The sequence below is a fragment of the Oncorhynchus mykiss genome, chromosome 31 (genome assembly GCF_013265735.2).
Source record: "Oncorhynchus mykiss isolate Arlee chromosome 31, USDA_OmykA_1.1, whole genome shotgun sequence".
Taxonomy (NCBI): Eukaryota; Metazoa; Chordata; class Actinopteri; order Salmoniformes; family Salmonidae; genus Oncorhynchus; species Oncorhynchus mykiss.
In genome coordinates, this window is record NC_050571.1 from 13,632,588 (window position 1) to 13,657,668 (window position 25,081).

At 46.3% G+C, this 25,081-nt stretch overlaps 1 protein-coding gene across 3 annotated transcripts in view; it reads left to right on the top strand.

Moving 5' to 3' along the window:
• The window catches only part of LOC110504625 (actin-binding LIM protein 3), a 103,698-nt gene that overhangs the window by 15,497 nt on the left and 63,120 nt on the right, over positions 1-25,081 (top strand). For all 3 annotated transcript variants that reach the window (XM_036970230.1, XM_036970231.1, XM_036970232.1), the window contains exon 2: positions 11,340-11,474. In XM_036970230.1, coding sequence (XP_036826125.1) covers positions 11,340-11,474 — 135 coding nt within the window. The remainder of the gene's footprint in view (positions 1-11,339; positions 11,475-25,081) is intronic.

The following is a 25,081-nucleotide window of genomic DNA, read 5'->3' on the forward strand; positions in this document are numbered from 1 at the left end:
TTTCGCACTAAAGTACATTCATCTCTAGGAGATGGAACGCGTCTCCTTCCTGAGCGGTATGATGGCTGGGTGGTCCCATGGTTTTTATACTTGCGTGTTTTTCCTTACCGAATAGCTACTGTTTTCCAGTTGTCAAATCAATTTAATTGTCTATTTTGGTTAATGGCCTTGTTGCGTATGGCCTTGGTGCCCTGGCAGATTGGATACCTCTTGAAGGCCAAATGGCATTAGCCCTGAAATTTGTGATTTTCAAGAGGTACCCAATCTGCCAGGGCACCAAGGCCATTGGACCCTATATCACACTCTGATGGATGGGCCTCCCCAAGGGAAGGAAGGAAGGAAGTAGTAAATGAGAAAGAGAGAGAGGGGGTGGGGGTGAGAGAAACAGAGAAAGATAGAGGGTGTAGAGAGCTAGACTATACTGGTTTTCTGTAAATACAGACGGTCACTGACTTACTGCAGCTAATCACCACCTGCTTTGATCTTGTTGCCAACCCTACATCCCCTCCCTCTGTTCTGTTGTCTCCATCCTTCTCTCTTCTTCTCCTCCCTCTCATCTCTTCCGTTTATCTCAGTGGAGAGAGAGAGACTAACAACGACTAACAACTAACAACATTGGACACTTTATGTAACACAAAGCCTTCACTATCTCATCCTGGAATATCCAAGGCCTGAGGTCATCTACCTTTGGCCTAAAGAGCAGGAACCTGGACTTTATCAAATAAATCAGAAATACAGACATTGTCATCCTACAAGAAACATGGTATAGAGGAGACTGACCCACTGGTTGCCCTCTAGGTTACAGAGTTGGTAGTCCCATCCACCAAACTACCAGGTGTGAAACAGAGAAGAGGGGTGTGCTAATTTGGTGTAGAGCAGCCCTAACTCACTCTTATTATATTAATCAAAACAGGAACATTTTACATAAAAAGGAAATTATCTCAACAGAGATATTTTTTTCATTGAACCTTTATTTATCTCGGCAAGTCAGTTTACAATGACCCCAGTAAAACTTGGACAACGCTGGGACAACGCTGGGACAACGCTGGGACAACGCTGGGACAACGCTGGGCCAATGACCCCAGTAAAACTTGGACAACGCTGGGCCAATGACCCCAGTAAAACTTGGACAACGCTGGGCCAATGACCCCAGTAAAACTTGGACAACGCTGGGCCAATGACCCCAGTAAAACTTGGACAACGCTGGGCCAATGACCCCAGTAAAACTTGGACAACGCTGGGACAATGCTGGGACAACGCTGGGACAACGCTGGGACAACGCTGGGCCAATGACCCCAGTAAAACTTGGACAACGCTGGGCCAACGCTGGGACAACGCTGGGACAACGCTGGGACAACGCTGGGCCAATTGTGCGCCGCCCTTTTTATTTAATTTATTTATTTCACCTTTATTTAACCAGTTAGGCAGGTTGAGAACAAGTTCTCATTTACAATTGCGACCTGGCAAAGATAAAGCAAAGCAGTTCGACACATACAACGACACAGAGTTACACATGGAGTAAAACAGACATACAGTCAATAGTACAGTATAAACAAGTCTATATACGATGTGAGCAAATGAGGTGAGATAAGGGAGGTAAAGGCAAAAAAAAGGCAATGATGGTGAAGTGAATACAATATAGCAAGTAAAACACTGGAATGGTAGATTTGCAGTGGAAGAATGTGCAAAGTAGAAATAAAAATAATGGGGTGCAAAGGAGCTAAATAAATAACTACAGTAGGGAAAGAGGTAGTTGTTTGGGCTAAATTATAAATGGGCTATGTACAGGTGCAGTAATCTGTGAGCTGCTCTGACAGCTGGTGCTTAAAGCTAGTGAGGGAGATCAGTGGTCAGTTTCAGAGATTTTTGTAGTTCGTTCCAGTCATTGGCAGCAGAGAACTGGAAGGAGAGGCGGCCAAAGGAAGAATTGGTTTTGGGGGTGACGAGAGAGATATACCTGCTGGAGCACGTGCTACAGGTGGGTGCCTCTATGGTGACCAGCGAGCTGAGATAAGGGGGGACTTTACCTAGCAGGGTCTTGTAGATGACCTGGAGCCAGTGGGTTTGGCGAAGAGTATGAAGCGAGGGCCAGCCAACGAGAGCGTACAGGTCGCAGTGGTGGGTAGTATATGGGGCTTTGGTGACAAAACGGATGGCACTGTGATAGACTGCATCCAATTTATTGAGTAGGGTATTGGAGGCTATTTTGTAAATTACATCGCCGAAGTCGAGGATTGGTAGGATGGTCAGTTTTACAAGGGTATGTTTGGCAGCATGAGTGAAGGATGCCTTGTTGCGAAATAGGAAGCCAATCCTAGATTTAACTTTGGATTGGAGATCTTTGATGTGAGTCTGGAAGGAGAGTTTATAGTCTAACCAGACACCTAGATATTTGTAGTTGTCCACATATTCTAAGTCAGAACCATCCAGAGTAGTGATGTTGGGCAGGCGGGCAGGTGCAGGCAGCGATCGGTTGAATAGCATGCATTTAGTTTTACTTGTATTTAAGAGCAAATGGAGGCCACGGAAGGAGAGTTGAATGGCATTGAAGCTCGCCTGGAGGGTTGTTAACACAGTGTCCAAAGAAGGGCCAGAAGTATACAGAATGGTGTCGTGTGCATAGAGGTGGATCAGAGACTCACCAGCAGCAAGAGCGACATCATTGATGTATACAGAGAAGAGAGTCGCTCCAAGAATTTAACCCTGTGGCACCCCCATAGAGACTGCCAGAGGCCGGACAACAGGCCCTCTGATTTGACACACTGAACTCTATCAGAGAAGTAGTTGGTGAACCAGGCGAGGCAATCATTTGAGAAACCAAGGCTGTCGAGTCTGCCGATGAGGATGTGGTGATTGACAGAGTCGAAAGCCTTGGCCAGGTCAATGAATACGGCTGCACAGTATTGTTTCTTATCAATCACGACCGGATGTGATACAGCCTGGATTCGAACCAGGGACTGTAGTGACGCCTCTTGCACTGAGATACAGTGCCTCAGACTGCTCTGGAGCCAAAAAGTCCTCCTGTCTGCTACCTATTTCCTCTGACAAGAATCCCTATACTTTAATGAAGAATAGCTTCTCCATTCTAGAGGGGGAGATCAACCATTTCCAGGCCCAAGGACATGTACTTGTCTGTGGTGACCTAAATGATTGAACCTGACACTCTTAGCACACAGGGGGACAAACACCTACCTGGAGGTGACAGTATTCCCTCCCCCATATGCCCCCCTAGACACAACTATGACAACATAACCAACAAAGACGGGTCATATCACCGACCTCAACCCATAGTTTCTCAGAGCGATCACAGTCAGCCAATTGACACCCCTATCAGATCACAGCGAAATCATAGTCTATTTGAACAGAGCAGTACTCAATCATGAGGCATTGAAGCCGAACAAACAACATACTATTAATGAAATGCTATAGATGGAAGGAAGGAAGGTAGTGTAGAAACCTTCCAGAAAACAATTTGCCAACAACAAATCCAGTTCCTCCTAGACAACTTCCTGGACAAATTGTTTTCCTGCAACGCTGAAGGTGTAAACATAGCAGCAGGAAGCCTGAACAATATATTTGACCTATCAGCTAACGTATCAAATTTAAATTACGGCAGAAAACCTAAGACAACTAACAACAATGAGAAATGATTTGATGAGGATTGTAAAAATCTAAGAAAGAAATTGAGAAACCTATCCATCCAAAAACACAGAGAACCAAAAAAATCTTTGCTTCTCTCTGGTGATACACTAAAACAATACAGAAATAAACTAAGCAAAAAGAAGGAACAGCATGTCAGAAATCAGCTCATTGTGATTGAAGAATCCTTATAATCAAATCACTTTTGAGAAAATTAGAACACACTAAACCAACAACAACACAAAGCACTATTTATCCAAAATGGAGATGTATGGATAAACCACTTCCCCAAACTTTTCGGCCAAATAACAAAGAACCAATAGCAAAAACATATACATGATCAAATACACATTTTAGAATCAGCTATTATTACAGACTACCAGAACCCACTGGATTCTGCAATTACATTGGATGAGCTACAGGACAAAATACAAACCCTCCAACCCAAAAAGGCCTGTGGTGTTGATGGTATATTAAACGGAATGATAAATATACAGACCACAACTTCAAATGGGCTATTCTTGAACTCTTTAACATCATCCTCAGCTCTGGCATCTTCCCCAATTTTTGGAACAAAGGCCCGGTCACGGCAGTGTATGGAGACATACAGTGTTTGACCCCAATAACTACTGTTGGAATATGGAATATATATCAATGAATTGGTGAGGGCAGTCTACAGCAACCGGCCTCACCCTACAGGACTCAGAAGTCAAATGTCTACTGTTTGCTGATGATCTGGTGCTTCTGTTCCCAACCAAGGAGGGCCTACAGCAGCACCTAGATCTTCTGCACAGATTCTGACAGACCTGGGCCCTGACAGTAAATCTCAGTAAGACATAAATAATGGTGTAACAAAAAAGGTCCAGTAGCCAAGACAACAAATACAAATTCAATCTACACACTGGTGACCTAGAGCACACAAATATTTACACCTACCTCGGCCTAAACATCAACACCACAGGTACACACGGCTGTGAACAATCTAAGAGACAAGGCAAGAAGGGCCTTCTACGCCATCAAAAGGAACATCAACATCAACATCCCAATTAGGATCTGGCTAAAAATACTTGAGTCAGTTCTAGAAGCCATTGCCCTCTAGGGTTTTAGAATACCTGACCACTATGACTGACCCTAAATTAAGACAATCCTTGACTATGTACAGACTCAGTGAGCATAGCCTTGCTATTGAGAGAGGCCACCATAGGCAGACCTGGCTCTCAGGAGAAGACAGGATATGTGCACACTGCCCACAAAATGAGGTGGAAACTGAGCTGCACTTTTTAATCTTCTGCCAAATGTATGACCACGTTAGAGACACATATTTCCAACAGATCACACAGACCCACAAAGAATTTGAAAACAAATAAAACATTGATAAACTCCCATATCTGTTAGGTGAAATACCACAGTGCGCCATCACAGCAGAAAGATTTGTGGCCCGTTGCCATGAGAAAAGGGCAACCAGTGAAGAACAAACACCATTGGAAATAAAAACCTAGATTTATCTGTTTATTTATTTTCCTTTTCATACTTCAAAACTACTTGAACATTGTCACAACACTGTACAAAGCCAATAATATAACATTTGAAATGTCTATATTATTTTACTACTTTTGTGTGTGTAATGTTTACTGTTTCCTGTTTATTTCCCTTTTGTTTATTGTCTATTCCATTTGTTTTGGCAATGTAAACATATGGAATGTTTCCCATGCCAATAAAGACCTTTGAATTAAAATGAATTGAGAGAGATATAGTGGAAAGAGGGAGTGAGAGAGTGCGAGGGACATGTCACATCCAATCTCCCACAATCCCTTGTGACTGTGAGCTCTCAGCCTGTGTTGAGGTCGGCGTAGAAATAGCAGCAGACTGCCACGGCCCTTTGTCTTATATCACTTAGCAACTGATCCAGGAGCTGTCTTACCATTTGGTAGTAAAACTACTGAACCACTAAGCTGCCCCGTTCACTGATCCAGGACCAGTTTTTAAATAGCAGCAGCCTCCTGCCTTATGTATTTAACCACTTAGCTATCGCCTTGCCTGATTCACTTAGCCCAGGGCAGCCCAAACCTCTTCCTGGAGATCTACTGTCCTGTAGGTTTTTCAGTCCAACCCTAATTTAGCGAATTTGATTCAGCTAGTTAATGTCTTGTTGAGTAGCTAAGTAGTAGCAGGTGTGTTAAATTAGGGTTGGACTGAAAACCCGCAGGACGGTAGATCTCCAAGAAGAGGGTTGGGCAGCCCTGACTTAGCCTATCCAGGACCTGTGTATGTGCCTCCGACGGTGGCGTTTACCTTACCACTACCACCTTCAGTGATCCAGGACCAATGGTTACAGCTAATGACAACAATGTTAATGAACCACTTAGATACAACTGATACAGAACCTTTGTTCTGTTTGTCTGGGATGACTTAACACTCAACAGAGACAGACATTTAGATTTGAGTCATTTAGCAGACGCTCTTATCCAGAGATACTACAGTAGTGAGTCATTTAGCAGACACTCTTATCCAGAGATACTACAGTAGTGAGTCATTTAGCAGACACTCTTATCCAGAGATACTACAGTAGTGAGTCATTTAGCAGACACTCTTATCCAGAGATACTACAGTAGTGAGTCATTTAGCAGACACTCTGATCCAGAGATACTACAGTAGTGAGTCATTTAGCAGACACTCTTATCCAGAGATACTACAGTAGTGAGTCATTTAGCAGACACTCTTATCCAGAGAGACTACAGTAGTGAGTCATTTAGCAGACACTCTTATCCAGAGAGACTACAGTAGTGAGTCATTTAGCAGACACTCTTATCCAGAGAGACTACAGTAGTGAGTCATTTAGCAGACACTCTTATCCAGAGATACTACAGTAGTGAGTCATTTAGCAGACACTCTTATCCAGAGAGACTTATTACAGTAGTGAGTCATTTAGCAGACACTCTGATCCAGAGATACTACAGTAGTGAGTCATTTAGCAGACACTCTTATCCAGAGATACTACAGTAGTGAGTCATTTAGCAGACACTCTTATCCAGAGAGACTACAGTAGTGAGTCATTTAGCAGACACTCTTATCCAGAGATACTACAGTAGTGAGTCATTTAGCAGACACTCTTATCCAGAGATACTACAGTAGTGAGTCATTTAGCAGACACTCTTATCCAGAGATACTACAGTAGTGAGTCATTTAGCAGACTCTCTTATCCAGAGAGACTACAGTAGTGAGTCATTTAGCAGACACTCTTATCCAGAGAGACTACAGTAGTGAGTCATTTAGCAGACACTCTTATCCAGAGATACTACAGTAGTGAGTCATTTAGCAGACTCTCTTATCCAGAGAGACTACAGTAGTGAGTCATTTAGCAGACACTCTTATCCAGAGAGACTACAGTAGTGAGTCATTTAGTAGACACTCTTATCCAGAGAGACTTACAGTAGTGAGTCATTTAGCAGACACTCTTATCCAGAGAGACTTATTACAGTAGTGAGTCATTTAGCAGACTATCTTATCCAGAGAGAGTAATTACAGTAGTGAGTCATTTAGCAGACACTCTTATCCAGAGATACTACAGTAGTGAGTCATTTAGCAGACTCTCTTATCCAGAGAGACTTATTACAGTAATGAGTCATTTAGCAGACTCTCTTATCCAGAGAGACTTATTACAGTAGTGAGTCATTTAGCAGACACTCTGATCCAGAGATACTACAGTAGTGAGTAATTTAGCAGACACTCTTATCCAGAGATACTACAGTAGTGAGTCATTTAGCAGACACTCTTATCCAGAGAGACTTATTACAGTAGTGAGTCATTTTGCAGACACTCTTATCCAGAGATACTACAGTAGTGATTCATTTAGCAGACACTCTTATCCAGAGAGACTTACAGTAGTGAGTCATTTAGCAGACACTCTTATCCAGAGAGACTTATTACAGTAGTGAGTCATTTAGCAGACGCTCTTATCCAGAGAGACTTGCAGTAGAGAGAGAGAGAGAGAGAGAGAGAGAGAGAGAGAGAGAGAGAGAGAGAGAGAGAGAGAGAGAGAGCAAGAGAGAGAGAGAGAGAGAGAGAGAGAGAGAGAGTTTGGCCTTGGCTCTTTCAGCTGAAAGGCATTATGATGCCCCTAGACAAAGAGAGAGAGAGTTTGGCCTGCATGTGTGACATACTGTAACTATCAAAAGTGGATTTATGTCACACATGTAGCCAACACAAATATATGGAAATGTATGCTCTACCCAAAATTACAACCAACTGATTGCAGCATTATCGTAAAAATTGAAGAGACAAGTGGAAAGGGAAAAAGTAAGGAACTTGTCTGTCGCCTTTATATTAAAGACCAAAATTGGTTGAAGAAAATTGTGATAAATGAAAAAATATACCAGTGTCATTTAAGGAACAAAAAAATGATAGCTGTGCCATATAGATAGCAAAATAGTTTGGAAGAGATTTTTGATGTACTGATTCCATGGCACATGATATGCAAAACGACGCCGGATTCAAGACTTTTCTATTTATATTATCATACAAAATTCTTGCAACCAACAGCATGTTATATATATGGGGGTTACTACCCTCCCAGCTCTGCAGATGTTGCTGTGAAGAGACAGAATCATTTGTTTTGGTACTGTCCATATGTAGCTTGCTTTCGGTAGCAGGTCCAGGAATGGCTGAAGAATTGTAACATTTACCTGGAGCTAACTCTGCAGACAGCAATACTGGGTGATCTGAAACGTCATAGTCAATCAATCAATAATATAATAATACTTTTAGCAAAAAATAATGTTTTTAATTTACAACCTGTAGAAACTATGAGAATAGAAAGGTTCAGGACTTTTGTGAAACATCACAGCACAATTGAAAAATATATGGCAAATAGGAAACTGGATGGTGTTAAGAAAAAGATGGAAGGGGTTGAGTGGAGCTGAAGGCTGGGACTGGATGGTCTTCAGAGATAGATGGAAGGGGTTGAGTGGAGCTGAAGGCTGGGACTGGATGGTCTTCAGAGATAGATGGAAGGGGTTGAGGAGAGCTGAAGGCTGGGACTGGATGGTCTTCAGAGAAAGATGGAAGGGGTTGAGTGGAGCTGAAGGCTGGGACTGGATGGTCTTCAGAGATAGATGGGAGGGGTTGAGTGGAGCTGTAGGCTGGGACTGGATGGTCTTCAGAGATAGATGGAAGGGGTTGAGTGGAGCTGAAGGCTGGGACTGGATGGTCTTCAGAGATAGATGGGAGGGGTTGAGGGGAGCTGAAGGCTGGGACTGGATGGTCTTCAGAGATAGATGGAAGGGGTTAAGGAGAGCTGAAGGCTGGGACTGGATGGTCTTCAGAGAAAGATGGAAGGGGTTGAGTGGAGCTGAAGGCTGGGACTGGATGGTCTTCAGAGATAGATGGAAGGGGTTGAGTGGAGCTGAAGGCTGGGACTGGATGGTCTTCAGAGATAGATGGAAGGGGTTGAGGAGAGCTGAAGGCTGGGACTGGATGGTCTTCAGAGAAAGATGGAAGGGGTTGAGTGGAGCTGAAGGCTGGGACTGGATAGTCTTCAGAGATAGATGGGAGGGGTTGAGTGGAGCTGTAGGCTGGGACTGGATGGTCTTCAGAGATAGATGGAAGGGGTTGAGTGGAGCTGAAGGCTGGGACTGGATGGTCTTCATAGATAGATGGGAGGGGTTGAGGGGAGCTGAAGGCTGGGACTGGATGGTCTTCAGAGATAGATGGAAGGGGTTGAGGGGAGCTGGGACTGGATGGTCTTCAGAGATAGATGGAAGGGGTTGAGTGGAGCTGAAGGCTGGGACTGGATAGTCTTCAGAGATAGATGGGAGGGGTTGAGTGGAGCTGTAGGCTGGGACTGGATGGTCTTCAGAGATAGATGGAAGGGGTTGAGTGGAGCTGAAGGCTGGGACTGGATGGTCTTCATAGATAGATGGGAGGGGTTGAGGGGAGCTGAAGGCTGGGACTGGATGGTCTTCAGAGATAGATGGAAGGGGTTGAGGGGAGCTGGGACTGGATGGTCTTCAGAGATAGATGGAAGGGGTTGAGTGGAGCTGAAGGCTGGGACTGGATGGTCTTCAGAGATAGATGGAAGGGGATGAGGGGAGCTGGGACTGGATGGTCTTCAGAGATAGATGGGAGGGGTTGAGGGGAGCAGAAGGCTGGGACTGGATGGTCTTCAGAGATAGATGGGAGGGGTTGAGGAGAGCTGAAGGCTGGGACTGGATGGTCTTCAGAGATAGATGGGAGGGGTTGAGGAGAGCTGAAGACTGGGACTGGATGGTGTTCAGAGATAGATGGGAGGGGTTGAGGGGAGATGAAGGCTGGGACTAATAACAGCAAGATAACTAATGTAAAATAGATTGTGTCTGTAAAATGTATGTAATACCTGCCGGGGCATCAGGTAAAAAATATATGGGGGATTGGAAATTACAATTACATTGATGGAAGCCCCAATCTATCTGCAATATTAAAGCTATTCGACCCCCTCAAATATTTTAAGATATAAAAATAGTATAACAAATACCACAAGATAGTTTTGAGTGGAATTGTTCTTTAATCCGGGTAATGCTGGGCTGTGTACTTTCCCTCGCTCTGCTGTTGATGTTCTCAGGAAGGAAGACAGGTGAACGGCATTATCCTCCTTCTCTTCTCTTCTCTCCTATCTTCTACTCTTTTCTCCTCCTCGCTCTGCTGTTGATGTTCTCAGGAAGGAAGACAGGTGAATTGCATTATCCTCCTTCTCTTCTCTCCTCTCTTCTTCTCTTCTCTCCTCCTCTCTCTGCTGTTGATGTCCTCAGAAAGGAAGACAGGTGGAAGGCATTATCCTCCTTCTCTTCTCTCCTATCTTCTTCTCTTCTCTCCTCCTCTCTCTGCTGTTGATGTCCTCAGAAAGGAAGACAGGTGGAAGGCATTATCCTCCTTCTCTCATCCTCTCTGTGCCCTGGCTAGTGGCTAGCTCCCATGATACCTATTCTCCTCTCCTCTCCTCTCCTCTCCTCTCTAGAGGACCGAAGCCTAGAGGATTACTCTACCTGGCACACACTACTTCCCTCTTGTCACAGAGAATTGGGTTAATCTATGCCAATCCCACACTCAATTTCAGGTTGCTTATCACTGCAGACGGGCATGGCAGTGGCCTATACACACACAAACGTATGCACGCACGCACTCACTGACACAGACAGACACACACTCTGTCTAGTACCCACTTGTTCATTGGCATGTCTGTGGAAACCTGTGGAGTTTTGTTTTTTGTTTTGATTCCTCCCGTAACATAATATAGTGGTCGACTTCCACCGTTCCCCTTGCATCCTGTTTTGGCACAACAAACTAGCATTGGATTCCAATTTCCCATTTGTGTTCTGTTCTGTCCCTGTTAGGGTGTGACTGGTAAGGAATACTGACATTGTTAAGGAAACAATTGACTATTATAGAATGTGGGAATGAGCAATATGTCAAATCCACTCACAAATATGCATACAGAGCATGACAGAAGGGTAGAGAGGCTATTGCCAACTATAGTATAGCACAGATGATATATATTGACTGTTTTGTATTGTTTGGTATTGTTGGTTGCATCCCAGGTGGCACCCTGTTCCCTATGGGCCATGTTAAGTAGTAGTGAACTCTATAGGGAATATGGTGCCACCTGGGGGACAAACATCGTTTGTTATGATTGGATGAGGTCAGCTGTCTCTACTCCTGTCTTTTTACAGCCTATCAGCAGGCCTCTTTGGGCGGTGAGCGGAGCACTGGACCAATCCGGTGCCAGCGTTGTCGGGAGGCGTGTAAGGGAGAGGTGGTGCGCGTTCAGGACACACACTTCCATGTCAAGTGTTTCACCTGCACAGGTAAGGACATGCTGGGCTATGCTTGGCTGAGCTATGTTGGGCTATGCTTGGCTGAGCTATGCTGGGCTGGGCTATGCTGGACTGGGCTATGCTGGGCTGGGCTATGCTGAGCTATGCTTGGCTGAGCTATGCTGGGCTATGCTGGGCTGGGCTATGCTGGGCTGGGCTATGCTGGGCTATGCTGGGCTGGGCTATGCTGGGCTGGGCAATGCTGGGCTGGGCTATGCTGGGCTATGCTGGGACATGCTATGCTGGGCTATGCTGGGCTGGGCTATGCTGGGCTGGGCTATGCTGGGCTGGGCTATGCTGGGTTATGCTGGGCTATGCTGGGACATGCTATGCTGGGCTATGCTGGGCTATGCTGGGACATGCTATCCTGGGCTACGCTGGGCTATGCTGGGACATGCTATGCTGGGCTATGCTGGGCTATGCTGGGCTATGCTGGGACATGCTATGCTGGGACTCTTACAGGCTGGGACTCGGACTGTGATGTCAATTCCCTGCGGACACACTCACTCACTCACTCACTCACTCACTCACTCACTCACTCACTCACTCACTCACTCACTCACTCACTCCAAGCCATGGCAGTAATGATTCAGTCTAGGGATTTGGAAGGATCAGAAGGACCATGAAAGAGGGTGTGGCCTCCTGCTAAGGGGTGTGTAGGAGGGCGTGGCCTCCTGATAAGGGGTGTGTAGGAGGACGTGGGCTCCTGCTAAGGGGTGTGTAGGAGGACATGACCTCCTGCTAAGGGGTGTGTAGGAGGGCGTGGCCTCCTGATAAGGGGTGTGTAGGAGGGCATGGCCTCCTGATAAGGGGTGTGTAGGAGGACGTGGGCTCCTGCTAAAGGGTGTGTAGGAGGACATGACCTCCTGCTAAGGGGTGTGTAGGAGGGTGTGGGCTCCTGCTAAGGGGTGTATAGGAGGGCGTGGGCTCCTGCTAAGGGGTGTGTAGGAGGGCGTGGCCTCCTGCTAAGGGGTGTGTAGAAGGGCGTGGGCTCCTGCTAAGGGGTGTGTAGGAGGGCGTGGCCTCCTGCTAAGGGGTGTGTAGGAGGACGTGGGCTCCTGCTAAGGGGTGTGTAGTAGGGTGTGGGCTCCTACTAAGGGGTGTGTAGGAGGGCATGGGCTCCTGCTAAGGGGTGTGTAGGAGGGCGTGGGCTCATGCTAAGGGGTATGAAGGAGGGCATGGCCTCCTGCTAAGGTGTGTAGGAGGGCGTGGGCTCCTGCTAAGGGGTATGTAGGAGGGCGTGGCCTCCTGCTAAGGGGTGTGTAGGAGGGCATGGCCTCCTGATAAGGGGTGTGTAGGAGGGCGTGGCCTCCTGCTAAGGTGTGTGTGGAGGACATGGGCTCCTGCTAAGGGGTGTGTAGGAGGGTGTGGGCTCCTGCTAAGGGGTGTGTAGGAGGGCGTGGCCTCCTGCTAAGGGGTGTGTAGGGGAGCGTGGGCTCCTGCTAAGGGGTGTGTAGTAGGCATGGCCTACTACTAAGGGGTGTGTTGGAAAGAGTTATTATACACGCAAGCATTTCTCTGTAGAATCTCTACCTACAGTGTGATACATTGTGTCATGGCAACAACAGTATGTACAACTGTTGTAGATAGGGTCCATAGACTTGTGGCTGTGTAGTCATGTTCTTACACCCTCTATCAGATAGCAGTTGAAATGCCTGCTCCAGTACAGCACATAGTTCACTGCCACCATAGAAAGCTTTTGTGTAAGGAACTTAGTCAAGGATTGTTTCATGTTTATGATATCCCCCTCTACTTTCACTTGTGTGTTTTCAGTTGAGGGGTTGCTGTGGTAACCATGTCAAGGGGCTCCCTCCGGTCTGATTCGTGGTTATTCTCAGCATCACTAGGGAGCCTCAACCAATGGGAAACCCCCATTACAGACCCCAGAGACCAGACAGAGGATTCAGACAGAGAAAGATAGTGAGAGAAGGAGAGAGAGAGGGAGGGATGGAGACAAAGATATATATAAATAGAGAGAGAGAGAGTGACCCTTTGTGTGGCAGGTAGCTTAGTGGTTAGAGCATTGGGCCAGTAACCAAAAGGTTGCTAGATCAAATCCCAATGTAAAAAGGTACAAATCTGTCATTCTGCCCCTGAACAAGGTAGTTAACCCACAGTTCCTGGGCTGTCATTGAAAATAAGAATTGGTTCTTAACTGACTTGCCTAGTTAAATAAATGTTAAATATATTTTTTAAATGTTGTCATCATACTTTTCTCTCTCAATCTCTCTGCCCCTCCCCTCTCACACTACCCCTACCCTTAACTGTCCTCTCTACTCCTTCCATCTCAAAATGGAACACATGGGATAATCCCAAAAGCAAACTCAAGCACAACTCAAATAGTTTGACATTGATGTATTTGACCTAGGTTCTGACCTAGACCAAAGCAGAGGCGTGATGCCAGTACAGTAGAGCAGTATTGTGTGACCATGCCCTCCCTCGCTGTGGTTCCAGTAGCATCGATGGCCACAGTTTTCTAAAGACCTGCTATTGTTTCACTGTCACCCCTATCCTTTCCTCCCTACCCTTCCCTCTCAACTACATGTTCCCTTCTCTATTCACACCCCTCTTTTCACTTCTGTTTGTTCTTCATTCCTGTTGTTTGTCTTTGACTAATGATGATCTGAGTGTGTGATGGGGAATGAAACACACACATGATGAAAGATAGAAAGATGGAGAGAAAGATGGAGGGAAAGAGAGAGAGAGACATAGAAAGAGGTTGGTAATGGCTCAGGCAACAGTTATCAAAACAAGCATTTATATATCTCTCTCGCTCCCTCTGTCTCTCTCTCTCTCTGATAGTTATCTAAGCATGAAATCAATTTCCCATCATGGGACAGTTTGACATTGGCGTGTTTAGCATGTGATAAGGAGGCTGAACGAAGAAGTGTGTGTGTATGTGTGTGTGTCTGTGTGTGTGCACACGTGTGCATGTGCATGTGTGTGCGTGCATAAGTGCATGTGTGTGTTTGTGATAGGAATTATAAAATGCCAAGGTGGACGATATGTGGTTATATTTGTCACAATATGATATTAGTTTATCTTGATCTTTCTAACTTTGTCTGTGTGTGTTGTCTCTGTCTGGCTGTAAGGAAACATATAGGTAAAATGGAGGAAACATACAGAAAAGATACAGGAAACATATAGGAAACATGTAGGAAACATATAGGGAAAATGGAGGAAACATATAGGGAAAAACATATAGGTAAAATGGAGGAGACATATAGGTAAAATATAGGAAACATATAGATAAAATGGAGGCAACATATAGGAAACATGTAGGAAATATACAGTACAGGAAACATGTAGAAAACATATAGGAAACAACTAGGCAGAACTCTTTATATTCAACTCATTTCACCTTGGGAAACAGAAAGTGCCATTCCCTGAGAAGCTCTCCCTTCAAAGGCAGTCAAGCACCCAAGCTAACGTTGGCTAGCTTGCTAGCTACTTCCAGACACAAATGAGAGTGGCCATTCTGACCATTTCACTCGCCCTAGCAGAGCTGGTTAGGCAGTTTTCAGTGTTATCCAGAGTGTTGGTGACTAACTGTGTTTCTGGCAACAATTTAATTACGCTTTTTTGCCATCGTTAACTGACACCGGCCATATTCGGTGTTGAACACTAGTCAATTCATTATTCTGTGCTCAGACTAGAGTGCTCTGAAATCGGAGTAGATAGCCAGAACAAATTTATGAAAGCACCCGAATGTTCATTGAAAACTCACAACAACTATTCCATTTAGCTTAGCTAAGAATGACGGGAATAATCAAGTCAATAAACTTTGGCTAGTTAGATAGCCTATAGTTAATATACTGGCAAGTTTATGTACAACTACTAACGTTAGGTAGCTAGCTAACATACCGGTACATACTGCTGTAATGATATGCAATGTGGGACAGCGTAGCTAACAGATTGTCAGCCAACATAACATTTAAGGTAACTTATTTGAAAGTAATTACTTTATTACATTGCTCATAATTAGTTAAAGCAATTAATTTGTAGCCGCTATTGTTGGACTGCATATTTTTCCAAATTTTCTTCAAATCTGGAAACGATGTGAAGCCACTCCCATTTCCTGAATAATTGCATTATGGGCCCTAAAGTACGGAAATAGTGTCCTCTGCGTGTATACTTCATATTTTGGTGAATTTAGTACGAAATCTGGAAACTTTTGGCATACTAACTATATCCATACTATGACCAATAAGCATACTATATACTCAATTCACGTCACAAATAGTATGATTAGTGTGGGTAGTATGAGTATTCGAACACAGCTTTTGTCTGTCTGTCTGTCTGTCTGTCTGTCTGTCTGTCTGTCTGTCTGTCTGTCTGTCTGTCTGTCTGTCTGTCTCTCTCTCTCTGTCTCTCTCTCTCTCTCTCTCTCTCTCTCTCTCTCTCTCTCTCTCTCTCTCTCTCTCTCTCTCTCTGTCTCTCTCTCTCTCTCTCTCTCTCTCTCTCTCTCTCTCTCTCTCTCTCTGTCTCTCCCTCTCTCTCTCTCTCTTTCTCTCTCAGCAGTGAGTTCAGTGGAATTGTGATGATGGAGACGGCGAGAGAGAGGTTATTATTACAGCATTCTGTTGACTGTAGCAGCAGGCTCAGTTATAGAGAAGTCATTATAACGCCATTCTGTTGACTGTAGCAGCAGGCTCAGTTATAGAGAAGTCATTATAACGCCATTCTGTTGACTGTAGCAGCAGGCTCAGTTATAGAGAAGTCATTATAACGCCATTCTGTTGACTGTAGCAGCAGGCTCAGTTATAGAGAAGTCATTATAACGCCATTCTGTTGACTGTAGCAGCAGGCTCAGTTATAGAGAAGTCATTATAACGCCATTCTGTTGACTGTAGCAGCAGGCTCAGTTATAGAGAAGTCATTATAACGCCATTCTGTTGACTGTAGCAGCAGGCTCAGTTATAGAGAAGTCATTATAACGCCATTCTGTTGACTGTAGCAGCAGGCTCAGTTATAGAGAAGTCATTATAACGTCATTCTGTTGACTGTAGCAGCAGGCTCAGTTATAGAGAAGTCATTATAACGCCATTCTGTTGACTGTAGCAGCAGGCTCAGTTATAGAGAAGTCATTATAACGCCATTCTGTTGACTGTAGCAGCAGGCTCAGTTATAGAGAAGTCATTATAACGCCATTCTGTTGACTGTAGCAGCAGGCTCAGTTATAGAGAAGTCATTATAACGCCATTCTGTTGACTGTAGCAGCAGGCTCAGTTATAGAGAAGTCATTATAACGCCATTCTGTTGACTGTAGCAGCAGGCTCAGTTATAGAGAAGTCATTATAACGCCATTCTGTTGACTGTAGCAGCAGGCTCAGTTATAGAGAAGTCATTATAACGCCATTCTGTTGACTGTAGCAGCAGGCTCAGTTATAGAGAAGTCATTATAACGCCATTCTGTTGACTGTAGCAGCAGGCTCCGTTATAGAGAAGTCATTATAACGCCATTCTGTTGACTGTAGCAGCAGGCTCAGTTATAGAGAAGTCATTATAACGCCATTCTGTTGACTGTAGCAGCAGGCTCAGTTATAGAGAAGTCATTATAACGCCATTCTGTTGACTGTAGCAGCAGGCTCAGTTATAGAGAAGTCATTATAACGCCATTCTGTTGACTGTAGCAGCAGGCTCAGTTATAGAGAAGTCATTATAACGCCATTCTGTTGACTGTAGCAGCAGGCTCCGTTATAGAGAAGTCATTATAACGCCATTCTGTTGACTGTAGCAGCAGGCTCCGTTATAGAGAAGTCATTATAACGCCATTCTGTTGACTGTAGCAGCAGGCTCCGTTATAGAGAAGTCATTATAACGCCATTCTGTTGACTGTAGCAGCAGGCTCAGTTATAGAGAAGTCATTATAACGCCATTCTGTTGACTGTAGCAGCAGGCTCAGTTATAGAGAAGTCATTATAACGCCATTCTGTTGACTGTAGCAGCAGGCTCAGTTATAGAGAAGTCATTATAACGCCATTCTGTTGACTGTAGCAGCAGGCTCAGTTATAGAGAAGTCATTATAACGCCATTCTGTTGACTGTAGCAGCAGGCTCAGTTATAGAGAAGTCATTATAACGCCATTCTGTTGACTGTAGCAGCAGGCTCAGTTATAGAGAAGTCATTATAACGCCATTCTGTTGACTGTAGCAGCAGGCTCAGTTATAGAGAAGTCATTATAACGCCATTCTGTTGACTGTAGCAGCAGGCTCAGTTATAGAGAAGTCATTATAACGCCATTCTGTTGACTGTAGCAGCAGGCTCAGTTATAGAGAAGTCATTATAACGCCTGTTACGGTGAGTGAATGAGGACCCAAAAGCGAACTAACTTAAACAGAGCTTCTTTAATAATCAAACATAGGTAGGCTCAGATAGCCCGGCAGATTCCGACAGGACAGGACAAGGTTACAGCAAACATGACGATATTCTGGTTCAGGCATGAAACACAACAAACAAGAATCCGACAAGGACAGGAACAAAAACAGAGAGAGATATAGGGGACTAATCAGAGGGAAAAAGGGAACAGGTGGGAGAAGGGGTGACGAGGTAGTCAAGAGGAGACAAGGAACAGCTGGGGGAAAGCGGGGGAGAAAAGGTAACCTAATACGACCAGCAGAGGGAGACAGGGTGAAAGGAAAGGACAGAAAGACACAACATGACAATACATGACAGTACCCCCCCACTCACCGAGCGCCTCCTGGCGCACTCGAGGAGGAAACCTGGTGGCAACGGAGGAAATCCTCGATCAGCGCACGGTCCAGCACGTCCCGAGAGGGAACCCAACTCCTCTCCTCAGGACCTTACCCCTCCCAATCAACGAGGTACTGGTGACCACGGCCCCGAGGACGCATGTCCAAAATCCTGCGGACCCTGTAGATGGGTGCGCCCTCGACAAGGATGGGGGGGGGGGGGGAAGACGAGCGGGGGCGCGAAGAACGGGCTTGATACAGGAGACATGGAAGACCGGGTGGACGCGACGAAGGTATCGCGGAAGAAGAAGTCGAACTGCGACAGGATTAATGACCCGAGAAATACGGAACGGACCAATGAACCGCGGGGTCAACTTGCGAGAAGCCGTCTTAAGGGGAAGGTTCTGAGTGGAGAGCCAAACTCTCTGACCGCGACAATATCTAGGACTCTTAGTTCTACGCTTATTAGCAGCCCTCACAGTCTGCGTCCTATAACGGCAAAGTGCAGACCTGACCCTCTTCCAGGTGCGCTCGCAACGTTGGACAAAAGCCTGAGCGGAGGGGACGCTGGACTCGGCGAACTGAGATGAGAACAGCGGAGGCTGGTACCCGAGGCTACTCTGAAAAGGAGATAGCCCGGTCGCAGACGAAGGAAGCGAGTTGTGGGCGTATTCTGCCCAGGGGAGCTGTTCTGACTAAGACGCAGGGTTGCGAAAAGAAAGACTGCGTAAGATGCGACCAATAGTCTGATTGGCCCGTTCTGCTTGACCGTTAGACTGGGGGTGAAAGCCGGAAGAGAGACTGACGGAAGCCCCAATCAAACGGCAAAACTCCCTCCAAAATTGAGACGTGAATTGCGGACCTCTGTCCGAAACGACGTCTGACGGAAGGCCATGAATTCTGAAAACATTCTCGATGATGATTTGTGCCGTCTCTTTAGCAGAAGGAAGCTTAGCAAGGGGAATGAAATGAGCCGCCTTAGAGAACCTATCGACAACCGTAAGAATAACAGTCTTCCCCGCTGACGAAGGCAGTCCGGTGACAAAATCTAAGGCGATGTGAGACCACGGTCGAGAGGGAATGGGAAGCGGCCTGAGACGGCCGGCAGGAGGGGAGTTACCGGACTTAGTCTGCGCGCAGACCGAACAAGCAGCCACGAAACGACGCGTGTCATGCTCCCGGGTGGGCCACCAAAAACGCTGGCGAATGGAAGCAAGCGTACCCCGAACGCCAGGGTGGCCGGCTAACTTGGCAGAGTGAGCCCACTGAAGAACGGCCAGACGAGTAGGAACGGGAACGAAAAGAAGGTTCCTAGGACAAGCGCGCGGCGACGGAGTGTGAGTGAGCGCTTGCTTTACCTGCCTCTCAATTCCCCAGACAGTCAACCCGACAACACGCCCCTCAGGGAGAATCCCCTCGGGGTCAGTGGAGGCTACTGAAGAACTGAAGAGACGAGATAAAGCATCAGGCTTGGTGTTCTTAGAGCCCGGACGATAAGAAATCACGAACTCGAAACGAGCGAAAAACAGCGCCCAACGCGCCTGACGCGCATTAAGTCGTTTGGCAGAACGGATGTACTCAAGGTTCCTATGGTCAGTCCAAACGACAAAAGGAACGGTCGCCCCCTCCAACCACTGTCGCCATTCGCCTAGGGCTAACCGGATGGCGAGCAGTTCGCGGTTTCCCACATCATAGTTACGTTCCGACGGCGACAGGCGATGAGAAAAATACGCGCATGGGTGGACCTTGTCGTCAGAGAGGGAGCGCTGAGAAAGAATGGCTCCCACGCCCACCTCTGACGCGTCAACCTCGACAACGAACTGTCTAGAGACGTCAGGTGTAACAAGGATAGGAGCGGATGTAAAACGATTCTTGAGGAGATCAAAAGCTCCCTGGGCGGAAACGGACCACTTAAAGCACGTCTTGACAGAAGTAAGGGCTGTGAGAGGAGCTGCCACCTGACCGAAATTACGGATGAAACGACGATAGAAGTTCGCGAAGCCGAGAAAGCGCTGCAGCTCGACGCGTGACTTAGGGGCGGGCCAATCAATGACAGCTTGGACCTTAGCGGGATCCATCTTAATGCCTTCAGCGGAAATAACAGAACCGAGAAATGTGACGGAGGAGGCATGAAAAGTGCACTTCTCAGCCTTCACAAAAAGACAATTCTCTAAAAGGCGCTGGAGGACACGTCGAACGTGCTGAACATGAATCTGGAGTGACGGTGAAAAAATCAGGATATCGTCAAGGTAAACGAAAACAAAGATGTTCAGCATGTCTCTCAGGACATCATTGACTAATGCCTGAAAGACAGCTGGAGCGTTAGCGAGGCCGAAAGGAAGAACCCGGTATTCAAAGTGCCCTAACGGAGTGTTAAACGCCGTCTTCCACTCGTCCCCCTCCCTGATGCGCACGAGATGGTAAGCGTTACGAAGGTCCAACTTAGTGAAAAACCTGGCTCCCTGCAGGATCTCGAAGGCTGAAGACATAAGAGGAAGCGGATAACGATTCTTCACTGTTATGTCATTCAGCCCTCGATAATCTATGCAGGGGCGCAGAGACCCGTCCTTCTTCTTGACAAAAAAAAACCCCGCTCCGGCGGGAGAGGAGGAGGGGACTATGGTACCGGCGTCAAGAGCTACAGACAAATAATCCTCGAGAGCCTTACGTTCGGGAGCCGACAGAGAGTATAGTCTACCCCGGGGGGGAGTGGTTCCCGGAAGGAGATCAATACTACAATCATACGACCGGTGTGGAGGAAGAGAGGTGGCCCTGGACCGACTGAACACCGTGCGCAGATCGTGATATTCCTCCGGCACCCCTGTCAAATCACCAGGCTCCTCCTGTGAAGAAGAGACAGAGGAAACAGGAGGGATAGCAGACATTAAACATTTCACATGACAAGAGACGTTCCAGGAGAGGATAGAATTACTAGACCAATTAATGGAAGGATTATGACAAACTAGCCAGGGATGGCCCAAAACAACAGGTGTAAAAGGTGAACGAAAAATTAAAAAAGAAATGGTTTCGCTATGATTACCAGAAACAGTGAGGGTTAAAGGTAGCGTCTCACGCTGAATCCTGGGGAGAGGACTACCATCCAGGGCGAACAAGGCCGTGGACTCCCTTAACTGTCTGAGAGGAATGTCATGTTCCCGAGCCCAGGTCTCGTCCATAAAACAGCCCTCCGCCCCAGAGTCTATTAAGGCACTGCAGGAAGCTGACGAACCGGTCCAGCGTAGATGGACCGACAAGGTAGTGCAGGATCTTGAAGGAGAGACAGGAGTAGTAGCGCTCACCAGTAGCCCTCCGCTTACTGATGAGCTCTGGCTTTTACTGGACATGAAGTGACAAAATGACCAGCAGAACCGCAATAGAGACAGAGGCGGTTGGTGATTCTCCGTTCCCTCTCCTTAGTCGAGATGCGGATACCTCCCAGCTGCATAGGCTCAGCACCCGAGCCGGCAGAGGAAGATGGTAGTAATGCGGAGAGGGGGGCAACGGAGAACGCGAGCTCCTTTCCACGAGCTCGGTGACGAAGATCAACCCGTCGCTCAATGCGAATAGCGAGTTCAATCAGGGAATCCACGCTGGAAGGGACCTCCCGGGAGAGAATCTCATCCTTTACCTCTGCGCGGAGACCCTCCAGAAAACGAGCGAGCAAAGCCGGCTCGTTCCAGCCACTGGAGGCAGCAAGAGTGCGAAACTCAATAGAGTAGTCTGTTATGGATCGATTACCTTGACATAGGGAAGACAGGACCCTGGAAGCCTCCTCCCCAAAAACAGATCGATCAAAAACCCGTATCATCTCCTCCTTAAAGTCCTGATACTGGTTAGTACACTCAGCCCTTGCCTCCCAGATTGCCGTGCCCCACTCACGAGCCCGTCCAATAAGGAGAGATATGACGTAGGCGACACGAGCAGTGCTCCTGGAGTAAGTGTTGGGCTGGAGAGAAAACACAATATCACACTGGGTGAGGAACGAGCGGCATTCAGTGGGCTCCCCAGAGTAACACGGCGGGTTATTGATTCTGGGCTCCGGAGATTCGAAAGCCCTGGAAGTGGCCGGTGGATCGAGGCGGAGATGGTGAACCTGTTCTGTGAGGTTGGAGACTTGGGTGGCCAGGGTCTCAACGGCATGTCGAGCAGCAGACAATTCCTGCTCGTGTCTGCCTAGCATCGCTCCCTGGATCTCGACGGCTGACTGGAGAGGATCCGAAGTCGCTGGGTCCATTCTTGGTCGGATTCTTCTGTTACGGAGAGTGAATGAGGACCATAGGTAGGCTCAGATAGCCCGGCAGATTCCGACAGGACAGGACAAGGTTACAGCAAACATGACGATAGTCTGGTTCAGGCATGAAACACAACAAACAAGAATCCGACAAGGACAGGAACAAAAACAGAGAGAGATATAGGGGACTAATCAGAGGGAAAAAGGGAACAGGTGGGAGAAGGGGTGACGAGGTAGTCAAGAGGAGACAAGGAACAGCTGGGGGAAAGCGGGGGAGAAAAGGTAACCTAATACGACCAGCAGAGGGAGACAGGGTGAAAGGAAAGGACAGAAAGACACAACATGACAATACATGACAACGCCATTCTGTTGACTGTAGCAGCAGGCTCAGTTATAGAGAAGTCATTATAACGCCATTCTGTTGACTGTAGCAGCAGGCTCAGTTATAGAGAAGTCATTATAACGCCATTCTGTTGACTGTAGCAGCAGGCTCCGTTATAGAGAAGTCATTATAACGCCATTCTGTTGACTGTAGCAGCAGGCTCAGTTATAGAGAAGTCATTATAACGCCATTCTGTTGACTGTAGCAGCAGGCTCAGTTATAGAGAAGTCATTATAACGCCATTCTGTTGACTGTAGCAGCAGGCTCAGTTATAGAGAGCACAATATTTATGTATTCATTTATTTCACCTTTATTTAACCAGGTAGGCTAGTTGAGAACACCTTTATTTAACCAGGTAGGCCAGTTGAGAACAAGTTCTCATTTACAACTGCGACCTGGCCAAGATAAAGCAAAGCAGTGCGACAAAAACAACAACACAGAGTACAGTCAATAACACAAAAGACAAAATAACACAGAATAACACAAAATAAAAATATAAAAATCTATGTATAGTGCGTGCAAATGTAGAAGACTAGGGCGTAGAGGGAAAATAATTACAATTTAGCATTAATACTGGATTGATGGATGTGCAGATGATGATTTGCAAGTAGAGATACAAAAGAGCAAGAGGGTAAGTAATAATATGGGGATGAGGTAGTCGGGTGTGTTATTTACCGATGGGCTATGTACAGGTGCAGTGATCGGTACACTGCACTTACAGCTGATGCTTAAAGTTAGTGAGGGAGATGTAATTCTCCAACTTCAGTGATTTTTGCAATTCGTTCCATTCATTGGCAGCAGAGAACTGGAAGGAAAGGCAGCCAAAGGGGGAGTTGGCTTTGGGGATGACCTGTGAAATATACCTGCTGGAGCGAGTGCTACGGGTGGGTGTTACTATGGTGACCAGTGAGCTGAGATAGGGCGGAGCTTTACCTAGCAAAGACTTATAGATGACCTGGAGCCAGTGGGTTTGGCGACGAATATGTAGCGAGGAGCAGCCAACAAGAGCATACAGGTTGCAGTGGTGTGTAGAATATGGGGCTTTGGTGACAAAACGGATTGCACTGTGATAGACTGCGTCCAGTTTGTGTTGGAGGCTATTTTGTAAATAACATTGCCGAAGTCAAGGATCGGTAGGATAGTCACGACGGTATGTTTGGCAGTATGAGTGAAGGAGGCTTTGTTGCGAAATAGGAAGCGAATTCTAGATATAACTTTGGATTGGAGATTCTTAATGTGAGTCTGGAAGGAGAGTTTACAGTCTAGGTATTTATAGTTGACACCCAGGTATTTACAGTTGTCCACATATTCTAAGTCAGAACCGTCCAGAGTAGTGATGCTAGACGGGCAGGCGGGTGGAGGCAGAGCGATCGGTTGACTTAGCCTTATGGACGCGCTGCCTATGAGCCTATGTCAGTCTACTATTCCCCATAGTAGAAAAGTTGACCTATTCTATTGGTCAGCTTGTCGAGAAGAAAATAGCCCAAACAATAGTAGGCTTAGGCTACATAAAACAAAATGAATCTGATGCAACAGTTCAGAACGTTTAGTGTAACATGTTGTTAAACTATTATTTCTTAACGTTATTAGCGCAGCAATGCACACAGTTCGTAGGCTACGTGTGAACGTGCGTTTGGCTACCGGACAATGAAAGAAAGTTGATAACCAATAGAACATAAGAGAAACAGGCTATTGGTTTCAATGGGATATGTGTCTTTATAAAATAATTGCTTCCACGGATATGGTCCGATGTTGCCACGGCTACTTTGAAGGCAAAATATTCCTCATAATCTGTAGTAAAACGGACAGGTGTCCGTTCCCTTCCGGGTCAGGTGGCGCTCGGCGGTCGTCGTCACCGGCCTATTAGCTGCCTCTGATTGTCTTTCCTCCCCCTCCTTGTATGTTTATTGTTAGAACCTGTTTGTGATGATTAGTTGGGCTTCTTTAGACAGCTTGTTGTGCGTTTGTTGTGCGGGATTAATCATTGTGACCTTCGTCTCTGTAGTAGAGGAACGTGTTTGTGCCTGGTCGTGTCTTTCAGTTGTACATTTTTCATTCCCCGTGTTTGGGGCCGTTATTATTGTGAGCACCCTGTGGTGCGTTGGTGCAATTAAAGAGCACAGCATTGCACTCTCTGTCTCCTGCGTTTGACTCCACACCCACGACACCCGGAGCATTACAACAGGTTTCAAACAATGAAATAGCTATATGTTTTCAAAATGCTTACTGTCTCCAGCTCATTGCAAAGTGGTGTGTGACACGCTGATGAAGCCTGCCTTCCATTGCCTATGCA